Consider the following 19860-nt stretch of genomic DNA (forward strand, 5'->3'; position numbering starts at 1 on the left):
TAGACTTTTTCCTGACCACAAGCATAATGAGAGTCAGAGTCAGTACATGAATTAGGAATCCTTTGCTTCCAACTCCATGTTTAATCCATTAGCACTGGATCACTGCCATTTTCTTACAAAATAAACTCCTTCGTAACATTATTTATTCTATCATTCAAACGTGGATATTATGTCAATGACCATCTTTCAGAATATGATTAATTTATAAAGTTTTGACTGGATCAATGTGGTTCTCTTTTTATGGAATCGGTGTAGTTTTTCTTTAATTGGAAATATTGCAAGTTATTTTCATCTTCAAACATATGAAGTAAAAATGACAATAGAATAAGAGTGATTTTCTGCATATGAAATATAACCTTTATAAAACACAGAGAAATATTTTTATTCTGAAAAGTTGCTTAAAAATATGTGTGCATTGCTTTTTAAATACTCTGAATTTTTGAGTACATGAAGATATATTTAAACGAGTGGATGGAAAATACGTATATTTTTGTGACAGGATGCTACGGGTTGTAACATTTGAAAGAACAGCCCAACAGGATTTCTGAGCACATGCTGGCTAGACCAATGTGCAGAATCTATAAGCCAATTAAACCAAGTCAATTCCTCCTTTCTTAGGCTACGGATTTATCCATGTCAGTTAATAATAATGACAGTTTTCATTGACTACATAATTCTGAAATTACTAGATACAGTCATGCAACTGAGTTACTTCTCCCCTTTTCAAAATTACATTTACTCAGAAGCAGCAGAATAGAAAAATAAAGACTTCTATTTCTCTTCTTGCCCTATGTTTCTCCATAGGAAACCTAAATTTATTTGTGATGTTCCTTTGCTTCTTGTAAGTTACAGAAACACAAGTTCTTTCTTATTTTAATATACCACTGGGAATTACATATAGTTTTTACATTATAATTTTTTAAATGTAATGCTCACTTTATCAATATTCCAGGGTAGTATCAGTCCAATGGGACATATTATCAGAATTGACAATATGTTCTGCTATAATATCTATAGGACAATATCATAATAGTGAGGGATGGAGGGAAAAGCATAAAGAAAGAATGTATATGAATACCATAAAACTGAGTAAGTATATAATTTGGGAAAATATAGTAACTGAGAACAATTTTAAATGACAGAAATGGAAATTAACATTAAAAGTTGATTTATTAACCATATTTATCTTGCTAACTTATAAAATAAATCAGCTGACCTGAATGTAAAGAAAAATTTTAATTCATCAGCTATTTCCATTTAAACCTTAAATCATACTTTCCAAATTTTAGCAGACTGTAACTTTAAACTCATTAGCAAAGGATATGGCCTACATGAAATTGCTTTAGATTATGGTAATTCCATTTTACTATTTCTTCCCAAGTGAGTTTTAGAAACAATGTTATGTCAATTAAACTGTAAGTTGAAGGAGTTACAACTTTCTATTGTAAAACTCCCTAGAGTAAGTGAAGGTAGAGATGAACATCTTGTGTCTTCTACTTTAATCTGACATAAAACAAGACAAATTAATTAAGAAATTATAAGCACAATAGTATATTGGAGAGTATTCAAAGACATAGTAGGTATGAAGTTAGGCCGAAAAAGAATAGCTTTTAAAGTAAAATAATATTGTATAACAACATGTTTAGTATATACATATATGCATATATATGTATATGTAGATTTTTAGGAAGCTCCAAATAAGACCTACTTTCTCATAGTACTTGATCTCGTAGTCCAGTATGGGTCCATTGGAAAAAGCAGGTGCTTGCCATGATATGGCAATGCTATTTTGGGATGCCCAGTCCTTCCTTACCATACCTATCAGGGAAGGTGCTGAAAGGAAAGAAAATAACTGAGAATTAATTGGCGGGAATCATTCTCCATAATCCTTTCTTTAATATTTTGTCTTCTAAGGAAAACACAATTCCTGTTGAAGAGGACATTAGTTATTGATGTCAGAGTAATATGATAGGATCTCCTTTATTCAATCCAAATAAAATATTAAAATATATTTAGAAACATTATTAAGGAACATAGGAAAGACTCAGATAGTCCACGAATAAGGACCAGAACTCATCATCTCTGGTTTTGTTAGAGGACAACAATTTTTCTTAAACTGGCTTTGGTTTGGGGCTACAACTTGAAGTACAATAGACTTGACTTCTATATTTAATCAAATCTAAGTCTGCTATAGAAAATTCTCTGCAATTACAAGATCATTTATAGACTTTCCTTCAAGACTTGGTACTTTATAAAGTCTTAGTACTTTATAGAAGTTTATATCACAAACTTCGTAACTACAGTGAATTTTTGCTTATCAATGTGAGGATTATTTCTTTTGCATGGTTTCTATGACATTTGAATAAAACCGAAATATTTAATTTCTGAAGTTCATTTTCACAATCATGTCTATCTTCTTTTTCTATATAACATTGTTTTAACAATTTAATCCTAACCTAAAGTAATCTTGTGTTAAACTTCAAAATTTACCTAGAATGTATATACTGCAGGTTCTTTTATCTAACAAAATACTTCTCATTTTTAAATATTCTAATTACTTATAAAAGGAGTTTTTTACATAGAAGTTAAAACTCACTCTTAAAAATACAAATTAAATATACTGAGATACCATTTCTCATCTATTAGATTGGTAAAAAATCCAAAAATTTGACACCAGGCTCTGGGCTAGGCTATGGGGAAAAGCACTTTAATACATTGTTGGTGTAAAGGCAAAATGGCACAATCCTTATAAAGGGAAATTTAAGGCAAATTATATATTCATTTATGCTTTGGTTTTTGGGACTCTATCTGAAAGAAACACTGCAGAAATACAAAGTGACATATTTATAAGACTACTCACTGAGATTTATTTGTAAAGATTGGAAACAATTTAAATGCCCATCAATAAGGGACTGATTGAAAAAACTACACTACATCCACCAGAGAATTATGAAATTGTAAAAAGGAATTGAGACCATATATAAATACTAGAATGGAGTTATTTCAGGATATATTTTTAAGTGAAGAAAGTGAGATGGAGAAAAATGTATAAAAAACAATGTAAGGATAAACCTAGAATAAAAACGAATAATAATGGTTACCCTTAGAGGGTGGGAGGCAAAAGGATGGACACTACAGGGTGAGAAGCAAAACATCTCTGAATATATCTTCCCCTGAAGAGTTACTTTGGAACCCTGTAAATATTTTAAATAATTAAAAAACAAATTAACGTTTAAAAGAGCAATCTCAAAAAATCAGTAGAAAGAAACCTGTGTATTGAGTTGAAAGTATAGCCTTCAAGAGGAACTACTTAAAATGACATTAAAACACAGTAACTTAACTTACATACCAATAGAACATATTTTAAGTACTAAAAAAACTGCAAAAAATATTGAACTGTTTTTAGTAATGATATTGTTAGTGGTACTACTGGTATTGTAATTCTGAATATGTGTGTGTGTGTGTGTGTGTGTGTGTGTGTGTGTGTGTGTGTGTGTATTGAGGGATAAATCAAATGAGTAATTTTGTTGGTGTTATTGAGAACTAGGATTTTTTTCCTATGGGAAAAAAGGAGATACAGATGCCAGACCAATGAAGGTAAGTAAAAACCCTATACCAGTAAACTCGAATTAGAAGTTTCATTATGAACTCATGATATCTTTCCAGTTCATTTTCAGAAATCCATTCAAATGTACCAATTGCAGTTGAAAATAGGATTTGAAAAAATTGATTCTCTATGATCAAGATGAAAATTCTTTAAATTTATAAGAAAGACTCAAGTATTAAATGTGGTAATTTACTTCCCAATGTTGCCTTTGTATCTTAAGGATAAACTATTCAGTATTTTCTTAAATTTGTGAGAATGACAAGTTTGGTTCTCCTAAGGAATTAAGTACTTTAGAAAGCATATTTAAAACTCTTTCCAGCTGTTCAGTGACAGCACTATTGCTGGATTAAGATATATTCTTAAAATGAGTGATAATTATAGAAATTTATAAGAAACAGAAGTTTGTGCCATGAGCTAAAATAGAAATGGGTAATATGATAAATAAGAAAGTGTTCTGATAATTCACTATTTAAATTGAGTCATATTCACTGCTAATAAATTACCATTAATAAATTTATCCCTGTTGAAAAATGCATTAATGTTCTTGAATTATAGTATAATAATGTATTAAATGGTGCTTTATGGAAAAATTGTAACTTTAAAGTGAATAAAACAAATTAGAATTTGATTAAAGTATATCAGTTTCTTACAATTTTTGAAAATGTCCTTTTCATGTATACAATCTTATAGCTTATTTTTCAGTTTAATGTACAATATCACAAAGCAATATTACCAGTGTATTACTTTTTGCCTCATAATTATTTAGCACTCAAGGTCAAATGATATAATCCTTGCAAAACTTATAAGAAATTCAGTTAGGTTAAAATGGTTAAAATCTAGGTACTATCTTTTCTATTTCCATTTCTCCAATGGTAAATTAATTGTACAGACACATCACCTAAATTATATGAATCCTCTTCTATACTTTTATAAAAGAGAAATAAAGAATCTATTCCCTAACTACATAGATTCTTCACTTACACATGGACTTCAGGGTCTAAGATCTATGAAAATCCTAAAATTTCTTCACTTTTGCACATTCCTTTCATATGTAAACATCCACGTTTTACATAGTTGTTAAATATACTTAATTCTAGATAATTCTATTTTAAACCATGTATTCTTATCCCTATTCCATACTTTAATATAGTTTCTATAATTTTTACTTCAATGGCTAAAATATTCAATTATACTGATACTTTATCAAGTCACTCCTCTAATGTTGGGTGTTGAAGTTTCCAATATTGTCCTGTTAGAGTTCTGACGTTTTATGCACAAATTTTTGTGCATAAATTTTGATTTTGTTAAATTATTTTATAGAGAAAATTGCTTTATATAATTTGGATTTTGTGTCATACTATTATTACCATATTGCTTTTGAAAAAAGCTGTATCAATATACACTAAGCACGCATTTTAAACTCTTAATGAGTTTGAAAGCAGAGGATGTGGGAAACAATTAATAGGTTAATAAAACCCAAATGCTGCATTTTATATTTTCAGAGAAGAAAAACACTATACAGAATTTCATTTTAAAATAAGGTTTCAATGCATGAAACCTAAAGCATTTGTTTTGAATATATTTAATGAATTTGTCTTAATAATTCAAGTTTACATAGCATCTGAATTTGGCATATTGTGAAAACACTGTAGTGCCAACTGATATAAAGCAGAAAATACGTTTATTCCTCCACATGAGAAAAACTGATTTTAGGACACAAAAGGGCAACTAATTGATCTTTACTTCTGATTCTAAAAAGTCAGAGAAGGAGAGAAATAGTCAGGGAAATAATATCTTCTGGAGTCTGTCAGATCAGAGGCTAACTGAAAGACCTGAAGACTCAAGCAATGTTTCCTGAGTAAGAATTATGTGTTCAGTATAGCCTTCAGCAGAACTGTATTCCTGATATACATCTTTTCTTAAACTTTCAAAAATCTTAGCTTTGACCTTCAGCATAAATGATTGTTGAACAGATTACCACATTCTTGAAAATGCTTTTAACACAAACCTTTTTGATTACTACATTTTCTGAATCTCAAATAGTCTACCAAAAACTGTGTAACAAAAATTGAAAATAAAAGTACGAAGTGGACTTAGTTAGCAAAAGAGATCTTATTCACACTCAGAAAAGCTTTGTTTTCTTATGCTTACGTGGAGATATCTGAAGAAACAGTGAATTGTTCTAGTTAGTTAATTATTTTGCTCCTAATTAAGAGTTAATCAATTTTTATTAAACGTTTACTTTATACCATGTATGTTATCTTATTTCATTCTCATAAATCTATGGGAAGGAGACTGTCTCCACTTTAAAGATGAGGACACTGAGGTTCAGAGAAGTGAGCAATTGTTTAATGACAAGATGTGAAGGCCAATTTTGACATTAACTCAAAAAAATGTCAAGGTTATTTCTTGAAAATTTAAAATATCAAACACTAAAACTACAGTTCAAAATCACACTGTGGATTATCACAAATATGTCTTATTTTGAGCACGTAATCAAGACTTATGCCATGGGTCATGAGATGATGTGTTTTCCTAAAGATCTATCAAATGTTGCTAATTCTCAGTCATCTACTAAGCATAGTGGGCATATGAAGGTTTATAAATCGGGATAGCCTGTGTGCATGAGTGTGTGTGTGTTTAGATGAGAAACAGAGAAATTGGGGGAAGGGGAGAGAGAGAGCGAGCGAGTGCACACTCTTATGCACATGTGTTTGTTACAATGAAAATCTTAAGTAACAGAATCGTAATATTAGAACAGACCTTACAAGCCATTTAATACATTTCTTTTCAGCAATGCAGAAAACCCTTCAATGCACCGCTGATAGCTGAGTATCCACTTCTTAATTCAGCAGTTGCACTAAAGTGTATACTTCTTCACAAAGCTATCCATTCTATTTTTTTGTTAACATCTTTATTGGAGTATAATTGCTTTACAATGGTGTGTTAGTTTCTGCTTTATAACAAAGTGAATCAGCTATACATATATCCCCATATATCCTCCCTCTTGCAACTCCCTTCCACCCTCCCTAACCCAACCCTCTAGATGGTCACAGAGCACAAAGCTGATCTCCCTGTTCTATGCGGCTGCTTCCAACAGCTATCTATTTTACATTTGGTAGTGTATATATGTCCATGCCACTCTCTCACTTCGTCCCAACTTATCCTTCCCCCTCCCTGTGTCCTCAAGTCCATTCTCTACGTCTGCATCTTTCATCTTTATTCCTATCCTGCCCCTAGGTTCTTCAGAACGACTTTTTTTTCTTTTTTTTAGATTCCATATATATGTGTTAGCATATAGTATTTCTCTTTCTGGCTTACTTCACTCTGTATGCCAGACTCTAGGTCCATCCACTGCTCTACAAATAACTCAATTTCGTTTCTTTCTATTGCTGAGTAATATTCCACTGTGTATGTGTGCCACATCTTCTTTATCCATTCATTTGTTGATGGACACTGAGGCTGCTTCCACGTCCTGGCTATTGTAAACAGAGCTGCAATGAACATTGGGGTACATGACTCTTTTTGAATTATGGTTTTCTCAGGGTATATGCCCAGCAGTGGGATTGCTCGGTCATATGGCAGTTCTATTTTTAGTTTTTTAAGGAACCTCCATACTGTTCTCCATAGTGGCTGTATCAATTTACATTCCCACCAACAGTGCAGGTGGGTTCCCTTTTCTCCACACCCCGTCCAGCATTTATTGTTTGTAGATTTTTAATAAAGGCCATTGTGACTGGTGTGAGGTGATACCTCACTGTAGTTTTGATTTGCATTACTCTAATGATCAGTGATGTTGAGCATCCTTTCATGTGTTTGTTGGCAATCTGTATATCTTCTTTGGAGAAATGTCTATTTAGGTCTTCTGCCCATTTTTAGATTGGGTTGCTTGTTTCTTTGATATTGAGCTGCATGAGCTCGTTGTAAATTTTGGAGATTAATCCTTTGTCAGTTGCTTCATTTGCAAATATTTTCTCCCATTCTGAGGGTTGTCTTTTCGTCTTGTTTATGGTATCCTTTGCTGTGCAAAAGCTTTGAAGTTTCATTAGATCCCATTTGTTTATTTTTGTTTTTATCTCCATTTCTCTAGGAGGTGGGTCAAAAAGGATCTTGCTGTGATTTATGTCATAGAGTGTTCTGCCTATGTTTTCCTCTAAGAGTTTGATAGTGTCTGGCCTTACATTTAGGTCTTTAATACATTTTGAGTTTATTTTTGTGTATGGTGTTTGGGAGTGTTCTAATTTCATTCTTTTACATGTAGCTGTCCAGTTTTCCCAGCACCACTTATTGAAGAGGCTGTCTTTTCTCCACTGTATATTCATGCCTCCTTTATCAAAAATAAGGTGACCATGTGTGTGTGGGTTTATCTCTGGACTTTCTATCCTGTTCAAATGATCTATATTTCTGTTTTTGTGACAGTACCATACTGTCTTGATTACTGTAGTTCTGTAGTATAGTCTGAAATCAGGGAGCCTGATCCCTCCAACTCCATTTTTCTTTCTCAAGATTGCTTTGGCTATTTGGGGTCTTTTGTGTTTTCATACTAATTGTGAAATTTTTTGTTCTAGTTCTGTGAAAAATGCCAGTGGTAGTTAGATAGTGATTGCATTGAATCTGTAGATTGCTTTGGGTAATATAGTCATGTTCACAGTGTTGACACTTCCAATCCAAGAACATGGTATATCTCTCCATCTGTTTTATCATCTTTAATTTCTTTCATCAGTGTCTTACAGTTTTCTGCATACAGGTCTTTTGCCTCCTCAGGTAGGTTTATTCCTAGTTATTTTATTCTTTTTGTTGCAGTGGTAAATGGAAGTGTTTCCTAAATTTCTCTTTCAGATTTTTCACCATTACTGTATAGGAATGCCAGAGATTTCTGTGCATTAATTTTGTATCCTGCTACTTTACCAAATTCATTGATTAGCTCTAGTAGTTTTCCGGTAGCATATTTAGGATTCTCTATGTATACTATCATGTCATCTGCAAACAGTGACAGCTTTACTTCTTCTTTTCTGATTTGGATTCCTTTTATTACTTTTTCTTCTGTGATTGCTGTGGCTAAAACTTCCAAAATTATGTTGAATAATAGTGGTGAGAGTGGACAGCCTTGTCTTGTTCCTGATCTTAGAGGAAATGGTTTCAGTTTTTCACCATTGAGAATGACGTTGGCTGTGGATTTGTCATGTATGGCCTTCATTATGTTGAGGTAAGTTCCCTCTATGCCTACTTTCTGCAGGGTTTTTATCATAAATGGGTGCTGAATTTTGTTGAAAGCTTTTTCTGCATCTATTGAGACGATCGTATGGTTTTTCTCCTTCAATTTGTTAATATGGTGTATCACATTGACTGATTTGCATATATTGAGGAATCCTTGCATTCCTGGAAAAAACCCCACTTGATCATGGTCTATGGTCCTTTTAATGTGCTGTTGGATTCTGTTTGCTAGTATTTTGCTGAGGATTTTTGCATCTATGTTCATCAGTGATATTGGCCTGTCATTTTCTTTCTTTGTGACATCTTTGCCTGGTTTTGGTATCAGAGTAATGGTGGCCTCGTAGAACGAGTTTGGGAGTGTTCCTCCCTCTGCTATATTTTGGAAGAGTTTGAGAAGGATAGGAGTTAGCTCTTCTCTAAATGTTTGATAGAATTCGCCTGTGAAGCCATCTGGTCCTGGGATTTTGTTTGCTGGAAGATTTTTAATCACAGTCTCAATTTCAGTGCTTGTTATTGTTCTGTTTATATTTTCTATTTCTTCCTGGTTCAGTCTCAGAAGCTTGTGCATTTCTAAGAATTTGTCCATTTCTTCCAGGTTGTCCATTTTATTGGCATATAGCTGCTTGTAGTAATCTCTCATGATCCTTTGTATTTCTGCAGTGTCAGTTGTCACTTCTCCTATTTCATTTCTAATTCTATTGATCTGAATCTTCTCCCTTTTTTTCTTGATGAGTCTGGCTAATGGTTTATCAATTTGTTTATCTTCTCAGAGAACGAGCTTTTAGTTTTATTGATCTTTGCTATTGTTTCCTTCATTTCCTTTTCATTTATTTCTGATTTGATACTTATGATATCTTTCCTTCTGCTAACTTTGGGGATTTTTGTTCTTCTTTTTCTAATTGCTTTAGGTGTAAGGTTAGGTTTTTTATTTGAGTTCTTCATTGTTTCTTGATGTAGGATTCTATTGGTGTAACCTTCCCTCTTAGAACTGCTTTTGCTGTATCCCATAGGTTTTGCGTCATCGTGTTTCTATTGTCATTTGTTTCTAGGTGTTTTTTAATTTCCTCTTTGATTTCTTCAGTGATCTCTTGGTTATTTAGTAGTGTAGTGTTTATACTCCATGTGGTTGTATTTTTTACAGCTTTTTTCCTGTAATTGATATCTAGTCTCATAGTGGTCAGAAAAGATACTTGAAACAATTTCAATTTTCTTAAATTTACCAAGGCTTGACTTGTGACCCAACATATGATCTATCGTGGAGAATGTTCCATGAGCACTTGAGAAGAAAGTGTATTCTGTTGTTTTTGGATGGAATGTCCTATAAATATTAAGTCCATCTTGTTTAATGTATCATTTAAAGCTTGTGTTCCGTTATTTATTTTCATTTTGGATGATCTGTCCATTGGTGAAAGTGGGGTGTTGAAATCCCCTACTATGATTGTGTTACTGTCGATTTCCCCTTTTATGGCTGTTAGTATTTGTCTTATGTATTGAGGTGCTCCTTTGTTGGGTGCATAAATATTTACAATTGTTATATCTTCTCGATCCCTGTATCATTATGTAGTGTCCTTCTTTGTCTCTTGTAATAGTCTTTATTTTAAAGTCTATTTTGTCTGATATAAGAATTGCTACTCCAGCATTCTTTTGATTTCCATTTGCATGGAATATCTTTTTGCATCCCCTCACTTTCAGTCTGTATGTGTCCCTAGGTCTGAAGTGGGTCTCTTGTAGACAGCATATATATGGGCCTTGTTTTTTCTATCTATTCAGTCAGTCTATGTCTTTTGTTTGGAGCATTAAATCCTTAAACTACATTTAAGGTACCTATTGATATGTATGTTCCTATTACCATTTTCTTAATTATTCTGGGTTTGTTACTGTAAGTCTTTTGCTCCTCTTGTGTTTACTGCCTAGAGAAGTTCCTTTAGCATTTGTTGTAAAGCTGGTTTGGCGGTGCTGAATTCTCTTCCTTTGCTTGTCTTTAAAGGTTTAAATTCTCCATCAAACCTTAATGAGATCCTTGCTGGGTAGAGTAATCTTGGTTGTAGGTTGTAGGTTTTTCCCTTTCATCACAGGCTACTCCCTTCTGGCCTGCAGTGTCCACTTAAAAATCAGCTGATAACCTTATGGGGATTCCTTTTTGTGTAATTTTTTGTTTTTCCTTTGCTGCTTTTAATATATTTTCTTTGTATTTAATTTTTGATAGTTTGATTAATATGTGTCTTGGTGTGTTTCTCCTTGGATTTATCCTGTATGTGGCTCCTCTGTGCTTCCTGGACTTGAATGACTATTTCCTTTCCCATATTAGGGAAGTTTTCAACTATAATCTCTTCAAATATTTTCTCAGTCCCTTTCTTTTTCTCTTCTTCTTCTGGGACCCCTATAATTTGAACATTGGTGCGTTTAATATTGCCCCAGAGGTCTCTGAGACTGTCCTCAAGCCTTTTCATTCTTTTTTATTTATTCTGCTCTGTGGTAGTTATTTCCACTATTTTATCTTCCAGGTCACTTATACTTTCTTCTGGCTCAGTTATTCTGCTATTGATTCCTTCTAGAGAATTTTAAATTTCATTTATTGTGTTGTTAATCATTGTTTGTTTGCTCTTTAGGTCTTCTAGGTCCTTGTTAAACCTTTCTTGTATTTTCTCCATTCTATTTCCAAGATTTTGGATCATCTTTACTATCATTATTCTGAATTCTTTTTCAGGTAGACTGCCTATTTCCTCTTCATTTGTTTGGTCTGGTGGGTTTTTACCTTGCTCCTTCACCTGCTCTGTGTTTCTCTGTCTTCTCATTTTGCTTCACTTACTGTGTTTGGTGTCTCCTTTTCACAGGTTCACAGTTTCCGTTGTTTTTGGTGTCTGCCCCCAGTGGCTAAGGTTGGTTCAGTGGGTTGTATAGGCTTCCTGGTGGAGGGGACTGGTGCCTGTGTTCTGGTGGATGAGGCTGGATCTTGTCTTTCTGTTGGGCAGGACCATGTCCAATGGTGTTGCCTCTCTGCTCATGGGTGGGGTTGTGCACCTGTCTTGCTAGTTGTTTGGCATAGGGTGTCCTGCACTGTAGCTTGCTGATCATTTGAGTGGAGCTGGGTCTTAGCATTGAGATCGAGATCTCTGGGAGAGCTTTTGCCATTTGATATTATGTGGAGCTGGGAGGTCTCTGGTGGACCAATGTCCTGAACTTGGCTCTACCACCTTAGAGTCACAGGCGTGACACCCAGCTGGAGCACGAAGACCCTGTTAGCCACATGGCTCAAAAGAAAAGGAGAAAAAAAAGAAATAAATAAAATAAAATAAAAGTTATTAAAATAAAAAAATATTAAAAATTAAAAAGTAATAAGAAAAGGAAAGAAAAATAAAGAAGAGAGCAGCCAAAGCAAAAAACAAATCCACCAATGATGACAAATGCTAAAAACTATACTACAAAAAAAGACAAGAAAAAGAAACGGCCAGACAGAACCCTGGGACAAATGGCAAAAACAAAGCTACACAGACAAAATCACACAAAGAAACATAACATACACACTCACAAAAAGAGAAAAAGGAAAAAATGAAAATCTTTGGGAAGTCTAAGGTCTTCTGGCAATGTTCAGTAGGTGTTCTGTAGGAGTTGTTCCACATGTGGTTGTATTTCTGACGTATTTGTGGGGAGGAAGGTGATATCTATGTCTTACTCCTCCGCCATCTTGAATGTCTGTCTCTCTGGCACCTGCTGTATCCTCCTCACATGGCTGAAGGCCCTGTATCTTCCTTCCCCTACTTGGGGAGGTTGCTCGCCCATTCTCTTTTGAAAATCTTTAACTGATAAAAAGTTCTCATATGGAGTCATTGTTTTCTTCCAATAACTTCCACCTAGTCCTAGTGCTGACCTTTAGTATAAATAGAATTAACTCTTCCACTTTGCTTATCTATCAACCTTTCTTCTTTTTTTCTTCTTTCTCTTCTTCCTATCCCTCTTCCTTCCTTTATTCTTTCTTCATGTCATTCCTTAGTGCTTTTCTGTGTCTCTTTGCTTTATCCTCTCCTTTCTTTTCTTCCCTGTGCTTCTTTTTAGAAAGATGTGTATGTGTGATTTAAAGGAATTATAATCAACATGATGAAATGTGAATTAAGAACAATTATATAATAAATAAATAATATAGACCAGAAAGTACAACTCAGAGCAGACTTTTAAGACTATATGATTTTCCCCTTTTCTTTGCTAATGAACCAATGGGTATAACTGCAGAGCAAGAACATGTAATAGTATTTCTTCTGTGTATGCGCAGAAGAGAAACACACTATACTCAATACAGTAATTTTACTTGTGAAATGTTGTAAATGTGATATTTATCATGTGAATTGACATTTTTTGAAACCTGATAACATGCTTCCAAATATTTCTGATCTATATCTTGTTTTGGAAATGTTTATTAAATATACTGTGCTTTAGATAGCATAATATATTCTAATGATATCTGCTCATGATGTGTTTTTTCCTGTAATCAGAGTTTAATGGTAATATATACTGTTATCTACTTTCCCTGTGTGGTTAAAACCTGATTATGTGTTTGAGATATACATGTGATACTTACATACAGCAGAATTGGTGCTTTCTTTCTAGTTTCTGTCTCTTTTCTAGACCTGAGTATAACACTGTGATATGTTCAACCATATGACACCTGTGATAGGATGAATTATGGCCTCCAAATTATTTCCACATTGTAATCCCCAGAACATGTGAATGTTCTTCTCTGGTAAAGGGACTTTGCAGTTTTGATTAAATTAAGGGTTTTGAGATGAGATTATCCTGGATTATCCAGGTAGGCCCAATATAATGACAAGTATACTCATAAAAGGGAGGTAGGAGGAGACATCTACATAAGAGAAGGCTGTGAACCAAGGAATGCAGAAGCTGGAAGAGGGAAGGAATGGATCCTTCCTGGATCCATGCTATAAAATGCAGTTTCTTTGACATGTAAGGGGGAAAAATGTCCTCAGATTAGACCAGTCTGAGATTCTGTTGACCTTATTATTACCTGTCAAGTTTCAGTAAAACGGTGATATATGTTGTGCCAGTATTTTCTAGGAATTTAACATATACTATCCACCAAAATCTCAGAAAGTTGGCATGGCCCTAGAGAAAAATCAATAATTTGTCCCTTTTCATCTTAACTTCACACAATCTCCCTATTCATAATATTATATTAAAATAAAAAATACTGGTTTTTAGTAATTCTTCTAGGTAAAAGTACTATTATTTGAACTGTAAAATTATATAAATTATATATAAAAATTATATAAATAGATTTAAAATATAATATCTTAGTTATATTTGAAAATGATTTGTAACTTCTGGGCCTCAGTTGCTTCATCAAAAATTCTGAATCATGTTCCAGGTATAGGAAAAAATGAACCAACTAAATATTATCAAAAAAGAGAAAAAATTATATTAAAATGACCAGGAAAGTCATCTATAAGTAAATGACTAAAATCATTTTAACACATATTGTGGAAAGGAAGCAGCTAAGTGATAAAGCCTGCAAAAATATAAATTCTAAAATAATGTAATGAATAAAGTTTTACATACAAATTTTATTGCTGTACTTAAAAAAAATTCAGACTCTTAAAAGAAATCCATACAGTAGATTTCAATCAAGCTGTTTAAAACATGATGTAGACATACAGGCATGGGGAAATAAGTATAATATTTAAAGTGACAAAACAATATGCAAAATGGCATGCATGCCATGATTCAAAACATTTTAAAAATAGCAAATGTCCCCAAACTGTATAACTAAATTGTGTATCTATTTTATAACTAAATTGTGTATCTATCAAGACCATTTTGGAAGATTTGGAATGGATCATGAAGGAGATAATGACCAGTTCCTCTCCAAATCTTAATTCAGCAGCATTAAAAAAGGTCATTCAGGGCTTCCCTGGTGGCGCAGTGGTTGAGAGTCCGCCTGCCGATGCAGGGGACACGGGTTCATGCCCCGGTCTGGGCAGATCCCACATGCCGCAGAGCGGCTGGGCCCGTGAGCCATGGCCGCTGAGCCTGCGCGTCCGGAGCCTGTGCTCTGCAACGGGAGAGGCCACAACAGTGAGAGGCCCACGTACCCCCCCCACACACACAAAAAAGGTCATTCAGTGGTACATCCACCACGAGGATGACCCTTCTCCTGAGGATGATGAGAACAAAGAAAAAGAAAGGGATAATATCCCTGTCTGGGAAGAAGGATTCCTGAAAGTTTTCCAAGGAACACTTTTTGAACTTACTCTGGCTGCAAACTCTCAAAGGTTTGCTTGATATCACATGCAAGACTGTTGCCAATATGATCAAGGGGGAAAACTCATGAGGAGATTTTCAAGACCTTCAATATCAAAAGTGACCTTACTGAAGAAGAGGAAGCCCAGGTAGGCAAAGAAAACCAATGGTAAGAAAAGAAGTGGAATGTTGTGCCTGACACTGTAACAGTGAAAGGCTTTTTCCAAATACTATTTGCACTACTCTGTTTACAGTTGTTAATATTAGACAAATAGTAGACAGATGCAACAGCGAATCAACTGTATTTGCAGGATATTGTCCTCATTGAACCTGTTGTTTCAGTACAGATTCCAAACTTCTGGCTGAGTTTCTTCTAGTGTGATCAAAAGTTTCTCTTTTCTTTGCTCTGAAAAAAACTGAACTGTGGGTTCTCTAAAAAAACAAAACAAATATATATATATATATATATGTGTGTGTGTGTGTATATATATACACATATATATGTATATATAAAAACTATAATAGCATTAAACTACTAATAGCTGTTTACCATTACCATGCTGGCCTAGGAAAACTAGATGTTAAAAGAGCAAAACAGACATAAATCTAATAATTGTCTGATAGTTACTGATTTTTAAATTATATTAACAAATTATTACTTTATTCATAATTTTTAAAACTGATTTAAAAGGAATATGATTATATTTCAAAGAGTCTAACTAATCTTAGCCTTAGCTCATTATTCTAAAGATTGTTTTCAAAAGTATAATTAAAAATTTTAATAAATTTCAAAGAGTTGAATCTAAATATTAATATATTTATAAGCTATGACTATGAAGTGATACATGTGACTTATGGAGGTGTCATCAAATTTTAGTTACCCTGTATTTCCGTCATCCTTGAATTTAAAGGAGGATACAAAATTGCAGAGAAAGCTAGCTGAAAGATGACTGGCTTCAAAAGTTTTTTAAATGAAGAAGTTTTATGAAAATTAGTCTCATAACTGTTATGGATTTGTTTATGAGATGTCTCAAGAAGGAAAAATAAAGACCTTTTTCTATGCTGTTGGACCCCTAAGGTACATAAACAGACCAGAAAATTTCACTCACATTTTAGGGCTGTGAAACAGCCCATGGATAACCTTGGGAATTTTAGAAGACAGATTCACATATAAGGACTTCTATTCATATTATAAGGTAAAATAGAGCAATTACCTTTTTTCCCTTAAGATAGAAACACAGACTAGCTTAAGACTTCTTTGATCACTTCAAATGGAATTGATTTTGATGTCTGAACTCCTAAAACATTTATTGTCTATTCCACATGACATCTAGCATTGACTGCCTTTATCTTAAGCTCTTGCTATTCTATTCCTCTTTACAGAATAAATAATAATATACTGTAGTTCACTTTTCAACTTCTTATGCTCTTTCACGTATATTAAATCACCTGAAATACACTGTAACTCTGTTAAGTACACTATTCTCATTTTAGTTGAGGAAATAGGATCAGACTGGAAATAACTTACTCACAATTACATAAGAGATAAGGAGCAGACTCCAGACTGAGTCCAGCATTTACCGACTGTACTTTAGGAACTGTGTCACATTTCAAGATCTGAAGCTCCCATAGGACCTAGTACAGTGCCACACAAACACATTAGGTACCTTGCATGTGAGTATCTCTTTTATTCAGAACTTGTTTAAATCTAGTTTCAAGGCTTCAGACAACTGTCCTGCCCTCTGAGGTTCTGTTCTATAAATCCTTTAAGGTACCATGTGAACACTATCTAATTAATTTACATATTCCATGTATATAATCATCATTTTATGAGAGTAGAATTAATGTAAGAAAATAATAACATATAATAATAATATTACCAGAAAATAAGGAAAGATTATTGCAAAGTGATAAGAGTTTGAACATATGGTGATGATGAAAATGGACATTACGCCATAATTTGATTGTATAATATTAAAATCCATCTTGGGTTAGTTTCTTTTCAATGTTTTCCATTATTGAACTGTCTCAATTGAAAATGTATTTGGACTGAGAAATAAAAGCAAAACCCAAAATATTCTGAGTTATTTGATTATCGATTTTGAGTGCTTCCAATATCAACTGTCCTTTCACTAATTCCAAACCCATTTTCATCATCCTGATACCTGTTCCACCCCTAAGCTGAACTCTCACTTTCCCTCGCCACAATTTAACATCTCTTGATCAGTAAAAGTCTGCTGGATTCCATAATTTTATAGGTTGTAACGCTAAGATTCTATATGTTTTTTATGTAATCTAGCTGTACAGTGTTTAAAAAGCTGTGCTTTGGGTTTTTTTCTCTTACTTTTTGGAAGTGAAAGTTATCTTCACAATTTTATATAAGTATATATTTGTTGTAGGGAAGCAAAATTTGCCACCACGTAATGTGTCTCTTTGGCATGACCATTAATTTAGGTTGGTTATTAATTTTTTAACTGAAGTATAGTTGATTTAAAAACAAGCAACCTGATTAAAGAATGGGCAGAAGACCTGGATACACTAATATACTAGTTTCGATATTTTTACAGATTATACTCTATTTAATGTTATTACAAAATAATGTCTGTATTTCCCTCTGCTGTACAATATATCCTTGCTGCCTATTTATTTTATACACAGTACTTTTTATCGCTTAACCCCATATGCTTATGTTGTCGTTCATCCCACTCTTTCTCCCCACTGGTAACCATTAGTTTGTTCTCTATATCTGTGAGTCAGTTTCTGTTTTGTTATCAGGACTAAAATATTGCCTGCCATATCAGTAAACAAACTATGTTACAGCCATCAAGCCATTACATTACAGTTGCCTGGAAGGCGAGCCCTGAGGGAACTCAGGATGGAGACAAATGGGCTGCCCACTGCCAAGCCCTTCTAGCTGTCAGCCACTTGCAGCCACCCTGACAGAGAGGCTGAGGAAGCTCAGAATACTAGCTCCAGATAGCTGAGGTGCATATCAAAGGAATAATTTCAGTGAGCTCAGACTCTTACATCTTCCTATACATAGAAAAGCAATTCCTTAACTTGAGAAATCTGGTTTTCTTTTTATTAACAGTAGTCTTTTGATGTTCTGACTACCTGATTTAGTTGCAAAAACTCCTACATATCCTGGTTTCTCCCCTTCCTCTTCGGAGCAGTCTCTCAGTGCTATTTGAGATGCTGTCTCCTGGGCTTGAAGTCTTAAGAGTATCTGCCGAATAAAACATAGCTCTCAACTTTTAGGATGTATTTTTTTTTTCAGTCAACAGTTATATGCATTCATTCATTTGTGTTTTTAATTTTTTTAGATTCCACATATAAGTGATAACAAAGAGTATTTGTCTTTGTCTGATTTATCTCACTAGAGAGCTCAGAAATAAACCCATGTGTCTATGGTCAATTAATCTATGACAAAGGAGGCAAGAATATACAATGAAGAAAAAGGAGTGGTGCTGGGAAAGCTGGACAGCTACAAGTAAAAGAATGAGATGAGAACATTTCCTCACACCATATACAAAAATAAACTCATAATAGACTGAGGCCCTAAATGTAAGACCTGAAACCATAAAAATCCCAGAAAAGAATATAGGCAGAACACTCTTTTACATAAATCGTAGCAATGGTTTTTTTGGATCTGTGTCTTAAGGCAAAAGAAATAAAAGCAAAACTAAACAGGACCTAATTTAACTTAAAAAATCTTTTACAAAGCAAAGGAAATCATTGACAAAATGAAAAGACAACCTACTAAATGGGAGAAAATATTTGCAAATGATACCATTGATAAAGGGTTAATATCTAAAATATAAAAACAGCTCATACAGCTCAATATCAAAAAAACAATCTGATTAAAGAATGGGCAGTAGACCAGAATAGACATTTTTCCAAAGAAGACATACGGATAGGTAAGAGGCACATGAAAATATGCTCAACATTGCTAATTATTAGAGAAATGCAAATCAAAACCACAATGAGATATCACCTCACACCTGTCAGAATGGCTAACATTAAAAAGAACACAAATAACAAATGTTGGCGAGGATCTGGAAAAAAGGGAACTCCTATACTCTGTTGGGGGGAAGGTAAATTGGTGCAGCCCCTGTGGAAAACAGTGTGGAGGTTCCTCAAAAAACTGAAAATAGAACTACCATATGATCCAGCAATTCCACTCCTGGGTATATAACCAAAAAAATCTAAAACACTAAGTCGAAAAGATACATGAGCCTCAATGTTTATAGTAGCATTATTTACAATAAAGGAAGTAACCCCAAGATATGAAAGTAACCCAAGTGTCCATCAACAGATGAATGGATAAAGAACATGTGATACACACGTGCACACACACACACACACACACACACAATTATTACTTAGCCATAAAAAAGAATGAAATTCCGTTATTTGCAGCAACATGGATAGACCTAGACGGTATCGTGCTTAGTGAAATAGCCTGATTATTTTTAAGAAAAAGAAGACTCAGGAAGCCTTCCTTTTTATATCTCCCTTTTTGGAAGAAAGTCTATGGCACACAATGTCTATGGCATCTCCCTTAGCTATCTAAAGAATTTAGGTAAAGGGCCTATTCCCTGAATAAGAGATATCACCAGAGATGTCTGTAAAGAATATGGGCTAGATGTGGTAGGACAACCTTGTCAGCCCTGTCAGAATTCACTTTGTGTCCCATTGTCTCTGCATGGCCCAGCAAACATATGCTTTTCCATTTCCATGTGAATTGCCTTTCTCCCTTTCGAAGTCCCAAATCACTACCCCAGCATACT

The 19860-nt window shown here is 34.0% G+C and overlaps 1 protein-coding gene across 4 annotated transcripts in view; it reads right to left on the reverse strand.

The window, feature by feature from the left end:
- EPHA6 (EPH receptor A6) overlaps positions 1 to 19860 on the reverse strand; it is an 877027-nt gene that overhangs the window by 370712 nt on the left and 486455 nt on the right. For all 4 annotated transcript variants that reach the window (XM_067739161.1, XM_067739159.1, XM_067739160.1 and 1 more), the window contains exon 6: positions 1709 to 1833. In XM_067739161.1, coding sequence (XP_067595262.1) covers positions 1709 to 1833 — 125 coding nt within the window. The remainder of the gene's footprint in view (positions 1 to 1708; positions 1834 to 19860) is intronic.

This window comes from Pseudorca crassidens, chromosome 5 (assembly GCF_039906515.1).
Source record: "Pseudorca crassidens isolate mPseCra1 chromosome 5, mPseCra1.hap1, whole genome shotgun sequence".
NCBI classification, from domain to species: domain Eukaryota; kingdom Metazoa; phylum Chordata; class Mammalia; order Artiodactyla; family Delphinidae; genus Pseudorca; species Pseudorca crassidens.